This window comes from Coffea eugenioides, chromosome 8, assembly GCF_003713205.1.
Source record: "Coffea eugenioides isolate CCC68of chromosome 8, Ceug_1.0, whole genome shotgun sequence".
Classification (NCBI taxonomy): domain Eukaryota; kingdom Viridiplantae; phylum Streptophyta; class Magnoliopsida; order Gentianales; family Rubiaceae; genus Coffea; species Coffea eugenioides.
The window spans coordinates 8561627-8569346 of NC_040042.1; the positions used below are offsets into that span (position 1 = coordinate 8561627).

At 34.2% G+C, this 7720-nt stretch overlaps 1 protein-coding gene and 1 pseudogene across 1 annotated transcript; both read left to right on the forward strand.

The window, feature by feature from the left end:
* The first annotated feature begins 1916 nt into the window (after nucleotides 1-1916).
* Nucleotides 1917-3037, forward strand: LOC113780140 (annotated as a pseudogene).
* Nucleotides 3038-3084: 47 nt separating this feature from the next.
* LOC113780141 (disease resistance protein RPM1-like) lies at nucleotides 3085-4676 on the forward strand. Its single transcript, XM_027325953.1, has 2 exons — nucleotides 3085-3157; nucleotides 3334-4676. Exons 1-2 carry the CDS (start codon nucleotides 3085-3087, stop codon nucleotides 4674-4676), a joined length of 1416 nt encoding a protein of 471 aa, XP_027181754.1.
* Nucleotides 4677-7720: the final 3044 nt, after the last annotated feature.

Below are 7720 nucleotides of genomic sequence, written 5' to 3' on the forward strand. Positions count from 1 at the left end.
ATAACATATTTTTGATTATTTTTATAATTTATAATTTATATATTTTTATAACAATTACATTTATACATTTATAAATATTTATAAATAAATATATTTATATAAAAATATATAAATGTATTATACTATATATACTACATAATATAAATATATTTATAAATGTATAAATGTATATTATTATAAATGTGTATAAATTATAAATGAATATTATATAAATGTATAAATTAATATATTATAAATATATATTAATATTATGTATAAATGTATTAATATAATAAATATAAATGTATAAATGTATTAATATTATGTATAAATGTATAATTAATATTATGTATATTAATATAAATATATAAATGTATTATATTATATATAATACATAATATAAATGTATATTATAAATGTACATAAATATATATTATGTATAAATGTACATTTATATAAATGTATAATATATATTATGTATATATTAAATATATAATATATAATATTTATATAAATGTATAATTACATATTTATATTATATATGATTTATATAATATATAATATTCATATAAATATATAAAAATGTATTTTATTTAAAATAAAATATTTATAATATGTATAAATAAATATATTTAAATTAATATAATATATATATCCTATACATAGTTGAAATATACAAATTGAAATAAACATATTAAATATATATTTGGAGTTGTTTTTGATATATTGTTTGAATATGGTATTTTTGGAGTTGTTTTTGAAATACACATTTACTGTAGCATTTGGAATGTGAAAAACAGTTTTTCAACAACAGACCCAAAAACAAGGAATCCAAACGGACCCTTGGTCTTTGGGATTATTTCTTCTTTTGTATAAATGAGTTCTTTTCTTATTTGTTTATTTTGCATGTAGTTCTTCATTGATCCTAAAGCTAAGCAAAAATTAGCTTCTGCCCACAAGAAGCCCTGTATTATAAGCGTTACATGACAATTTCTTTAAAGGTCTTGCTCTTAATAAAGTTAAATTCCTCTAATAAAATTCTTCGTCCCCCCCCCCCCAAAATTTTTGGCTAGTGATTCTTCAATTTAATTTTTTCTTTTAAAACTACACCAGGTTGCTTTCTGCCCAGATACGGGAAACAAGTTTTTTTTTTTTTTTTTTTTAAATGTGGATCAAAGTCTCCTGTACTAAAAAAGTATAAATTCTTGGATTGAATGGGTTCTGCATAAACTTTTGCCTTTTCTTTTTGGCGTGAAGCTGTGTTAAGCCAAGATATAACGCATATTTGAGACTGACACATATTTGTGTCTGTGTCAGCCGGATGTAATTTGGTCAGCCGTGGACATGCGCAGTTAGCACGTCCGCGTCTGACACATGCTCTGTCCGAAGTCAGCCGCGGACGTGCCCAGTCAGCACGTCCGCTCTGACACCTGCTGCTCTCCAGAATTTTTTGCAGAATTTTTTACAGATAGGTTGCTAGTGGAATTTTTAATTATGCGAACGTGTCCAATCAGCACGGCCGCTATAAAATGAAAAACACCTCCTGTCAGAAACACATTTGGCGAATTATTTTTTTTTAAGTATAATCTAAGAAATTAGCCGGGTCCGGGATATAATATAAAGGAAACAACGACTGGGTAAGTCAAGTCCAGATTGCAGGCATTCAGCTCCACTTCCCATCCATGGAGCCCAGTAACGAAAAAGAAAGTTTGACGCGTTGAATTGTACAGGTCTATCATTATTACTGAATTCAGGCCCCACAAATTACAGAAAGGAAAGGACGGCCTTCCTGAACTGAGCTTGATATTTCCAACGAGCCAGTTAACCCTCCCTTTCACAGAAGTGAAAACTGCATACTTTCCCAAGTTTGCCACATTTTGGTTGCTTGTGATTGTTTCCGCAAGAGAACCAACTCCTGTGAAATTTAACTGAGGAATATGGCCGAGAGTGTTGTAGGCTTTCTAATTAAGCAGCTCTCCACCTTACTTTCCCAAGAGAGCACGCTTTTGGGTGGACTTCGACCAGATGTTCAGTTCATCAAAGATGAACTCGGCAGCATGAAAGCTTTCCTCAGACAAGCTGAAGCAAAGGAGGACGATGACTCCCAACTCCAAGAATGGGTAAAGCAGGTTCGAGAAGTTGCTTATGATACAGAGGACGTTCTCGATGATTTTGCCTTCCGCTTTGCTCGTGGTGATGCAGATGGATTCTTTGGCCGTGTTGGCAAGATCTACAACTCGATTAAAAATCTGAAAGCCCGGCATCGGATTTCTTTGGAGATAAAAGATATCAAGGCCAGAGTTGTAGAGATTTCTGCAAGGCATCAGAGGTACCAGTCTCTGTATGGTACTCAAGAAATAGGCTCCAGCTCTTCGCACGTGGCAAACACAGATTGTGATATTCGTGACCAAGCACTGCTGATTGAAGAAGCTAAACTTGTTGGCATCGATCAGCCCAAAAAAGAGCTCATCTCCAAAATTCTTGATGACCATTCCCACTTGAAACTAGTTTCAGTGGTGGGAATGGGGGGACTCGGTAAAACCACCCTGGCGAAAAAGGTCTACGATGATGCTGCAGTGAAGGAACAATTTCAAAGCCATGCCTGGATAACCGTTTCTCAAAATTTTCAGTTCAACGTCATCATCAAGGACTTGATTCGACAATTGTGCGAGGAAATCAGACAGCTGGTGCCTCCGCAAGTGGAATCCATGAATCGTGTTAGACTGAGTGAATTTGTCAGAGACTTCCTCAAAGAAAGAAGGTACATCCTTGTCCTTGATGATGTGTGGAGTCTAGATGCCTGGAAGCTATCAAATACATATTGCCAGACTGCAACATCGCTAGTCGTGTTGTATTACGACACGAATTACGATGTAGCTTCTTGCATCATGTTTAGCGTCCCATGACTTATCCATATCATGAAGCCTCTCTCTTACGATGATTCTTGGACTCTTTTTTGCAATAGAACATTTCAGAGTAAGGTTGCCTCCAAATCTAGAAGAGGTTTCTAGAAAAATATAAAAAATGTGAGGGCCTACCGCTTGAATTGTTGCAATAGGTGGTGTTTTGGCTCTGAAGGACAAGGACAGGATAGATGAATCGGAGATGATTCTTCGTGGCTTTGGCGGCGAGGTAGATGGACAGGAAAGAATTAGAAAGATACTCTTACTTAGCTATAGTGATTTGCCTCACCATCTTAAAATCTGCATATTATATTAAGTGTCTATCCTGAAAGATCATCCAATTAATGTCACTACATTACTTAAAAAATGGATAGCACTGGGATTTGTAGAAAGAAGAAGGAATGATGGCCACTGATATTGCTATGAGGTATCTAAAACAACTCATCAACAGAAACTTATCAAGTTAAAGAGACTCGTGATGGCAAATTGGTGAAATGTGGTCTTCATGATATTTTGCGTGAAATCATTGTTTCAAAATCTAAAGAGCAGAGCTTCACAGCCATAATCACTGGATATTGCACAAGATGGCCTGACAAAGTTCGACACCTGGCAATGCATAACTTCACTGATAATCCTCCACAAGGTTTCAGCAGCTTAAAGTGTCTTCGGTCCGTGGAAACATTCGGGTATGAAGATCCTCTCACAACTTCATTTTTGTCCAAGTTTTTATGTGGTGGTCCCAAGTTCCTAAAGGTTTTAAATTTGACGGGAGCTGAATTGGACAACATCCCAAAGGAAGTTTTCAAACTATTTCATCTCAAGCATCTGGATCTAAGTGGCACCAGAGTTAAAGTCATCCCAAAATCTATTGGGCAGCTTCAAAACCTAGAATTTTTAAATCTGTTCGGAACCACTATAACGGAGTTGCCCGTGGAAATTATAAAGCTGAGAAAACTCCGTTCCCTTCGCGTAGGCAGAAGTGGTGATTATTCAGATAACTTTGCACTTTGGGGCTTTAAATCTCCGGATGGAATTGGAAAGCTTACTTCCTTGGAGAGGCTGCAATGTATAGAAGCAGATAGTGGTAAAGTAGTAAGGGAGATTGGGAAGCTCGTTCAGTTGCGGCAATTATCCATAACAAAGCTGAGAAGAGAAGATGGAAAAGAGTTGCTCTACTCCCTGTCAAGGCTGACCAACCTTCGAGAGTTGTATATCTGCTCCATTAAAGAAGAGGAGACCCTTGATCTCCAACATTCCGTCTCTCCAAGACTTGGATTTCTTACGAGGCTGTCGCTGACTGGGCGTTTAGAGAGAGTACCGGAATGGGTAATGTCACTTCAATCCTTGGGCACTTTAATCTTGCAGAATAGTGAGTTGACTGAAGATGAGAATGCAATAGACTGCCTCGGACACTTGCCCAATCTGGTACACCTTGCTCTTCATAATGGTTACGAAGGGGAGGCATTGTGCTTTAAGGCTAGAACATTCCCAAAACTCCAGATGTTAGGCCTTGGGCATTTAAAAAGACTGAAATGGGTCAGAGTGGAAGAGGAGTCATTGTCCAGTCTCCAACAGTTTGTAATTGCTGGTTGCAAGCTTATGGAGGGCCTGCCTTTGGGCCTCCAAAACTTGACCGAGCTTAAACTTCTTGGGTTGTTTGATATGTCTGATGAGCTAATCCACAAAGTACAGAATTTGGATAAACAAAGTGAAGATTATCTGACAATTTCTCATATACCTCAAGTTGGCATTGGACACTGGATAAATGGAAAATGGAAAGGAGAGTTCCTCTAAGAGAAGATAGGTGACGGATAATCTGTTGCAGTCATCAACATTTAAATTATGGTATTTGTTGTTAATTGCCTTTTCCTACTTCTAATCCTTGTAATAAAATCATGACTTTGTATTGCTATTCAACCATAATTAGTTCCTTAGATAGATAGACATATATGTGTTTCTACATGTATGAAGATTTGATTTGTATAATTATCTTGATTCTTGGTTAAGAATGTTTTGGTTTAGTAAAAAGATATAGAGACAAGTAGCATCTAAACATTGTGGGATTGCCTGTTACAACAATTGCAAGTTTGATTTTCCCTCTTCTATAATTGAAAATGTGGAATAAATTAGTAATATGGATAAATTTTCATTAGGAGTAGGGAAACGTCGCTAATTCATAAAGGGTATATACGTTATTTCCTAAACTTCTATAGAATTTGTGGTGACGTTTTCCTTTTTGATTTATTACTGAATCCTTTTTTTTTCCTTGTGGCTTTCTTTTATTTCGAAATAGTGTCCAAGCGTCATTTTTTGGATTAGGAACTTGAATTTATACTTGATGGAGTAAAGGGAAAATAAATATTTTTGGAAAACGTAAGAGACTATATTTATCATTTTCCCGAGTAATAGATTATTTAGGATGTTAAAGTCCAAAACGAGAGTGCAGATTGCTGAGATTTTCAAATTGCTTCAATCGAGTGTGTTTGGATTGCATTTTTTATGAATTTTTCGTTGAAAAATTACTGTAACGATTTGATGTATGTGAGGTAAAAAGGTAATAGGGAAATATGTTCACGGAAAACAAGACCATTTTTTGGTGAAAAATGCCTATCCAAACAAGGTAAAATTCCACTTGCACATCGGAAAGGTCATTTTACGGCTTACGCATGAACAGGAAACAAATAGCACAGTAGAAACAAATAAAACAAGATTAAAAACATATTTCGTCCTATGACATATTTCATGCAAGTCAAATCCGAACAGAATTTATTCTATTCTGACATCTAAAATTTGATTATACCAAATATAACAAATATTATTGTGTTTTCTATAAAAAAAACTTATAACAAATATTATGTTTTTTCTATAAAAAAAAAAAACACTATCAGCTGTATGTTTCAAAACTATGTTGAAGGTTAATGAAATTATTATTTTCTATTAAAAAAAGTTATTACCAATGAATGATGTCTGTATAATCATTAGTTTAATCATATCCTATTTAATACAACAATTATTTAAACAAATCCATGGCTGTTTAATTCCATTTAAAAGGAATCTACTTCAACATAGATGTCAGGTTACAAATTCCGCGTACAGAAATGCCTTCACAAACATCGATTATTCAACTAAAGTCCCTGACCAATTAAGGCCCTTAAACATGTACAAAACTGTGGAAAACCCAAATGGTCATGGATCAAGAGATTTTTTTCATCGAAAATGAAGTATGTTTTAGTTTCTTTTTGAAACATATGTTCACAATTATTTTCTTGAGAAAATAGTTTCTTTTTTTCCATGTTCTAATGTTCTTGGCTAGTCTTTTATTTTCCATGCTATTTTAGAAATCTCAACCAACTGTGCGTCACACATGTTTAGTCAAGAGTTGTTCTTGGAGTCAAATGAAGTGTTCGGATTCTGGCTTCAGCTATATACGGATCCGTGACTCTGCAATTTTAGTCTTTTTTCAATACAAATTTAAGTACAACATTGTTACAAATGGTCTTATACTTGGAAAATGGGGGGAGATGGACTTATCTAATTTATTGAAGGTCACGATGGGAGTTAAATAACCTTTGACCGAATTCTAAGAAATTCAAACAAAAAAAAAACACAATCAAGAGATTCGATCACTGACCTGCACCCAGTGAAAAATTTAAATTCCTCCTGGTTGCCACTGAACCAAGGTCCAGTGATTTGCAATTTTAGTTGTGGCCGCAAGGATTCAACGGAGTTGAATAAACCTTTTTTCAACTCGAGAATATTCTTTAATAACGTATCAATGCCTTGTTCTAACACTTGGATAGAAACTACCAACACATAGGGTCCGTTTGTTTCGGGTGAAAATGTTTTCCAGGAAAATATTTTCCTAATTTCCCGTGTTTGGTTGCACAAAAGTTACTGAAAACATTTTCCTATGTAAAATATTTTCACTCATCTTATGGAAAACAACTTCCCTTCCAAACGTACTGAAGTTGTTTTCTGAAATGCATGCATCCCGCCTGTAGTATGTTCCAAACTTACTGAAAACATCTTGTAGTATATATATATTTTTTTTAGTGTAAACAGGAAGACTCGAACCCAAGACCTCTTACTTACACTCCCTCCCCCGTACCACCAAACCCAACCCAACCCAACCCTTCCCCTAGTATATTAAAAAAAAAAAAAACCTCATCCTGCTCATCTTATGCTAGTAATTAATTATGTATAATAAGGACATTCTTTTCTAGATAAACTTTCAGCAGTGAGAGTGCAAGATATATGTCACAATAAGCATTGCATGTGATTGATATTTGACACTAAATGGCCAGCAATTTATTTATTGCTTAAGGAGATATTTTTTATTCATATATACATTTCTCCAAGATTTTTTAAAGTTAAACAATGAGATAAATTTTCTTATTTTGCATGGGAAGAAGTATGTAGTTATAATGTGTAGAAAGTAAAGATAGAGATAAAAGTAAAAATATTTCAAAAGTTAAACAAACACCAGAAAAATGAAGTAAGAAAATATTTTCAATAAACTAACCAAACACCTGAAAATGATAAAAGTGAAATGATTTTCATGGAAAATTACTTCCACGAAAAATATTTTCCCAAGGAAAATATTTTACTTCCAACCAAACAGACCCATAATGTAATTGCAACGCATATTTTCACTAAGATAAAGTGCAGACGATTATTTAGAAGGTTAATAACACGTAGACAACAGAAGGAATTTAGAGGAACAAGATTAAAAAGGCAGAAACCAAAGAAAACTTACCATGTCTCCTTGAAACCTAAGTAAGAATTCGTACCACTATAGGATTATATATATAAAAAAAAAGCTATTGACTTGAAAATGC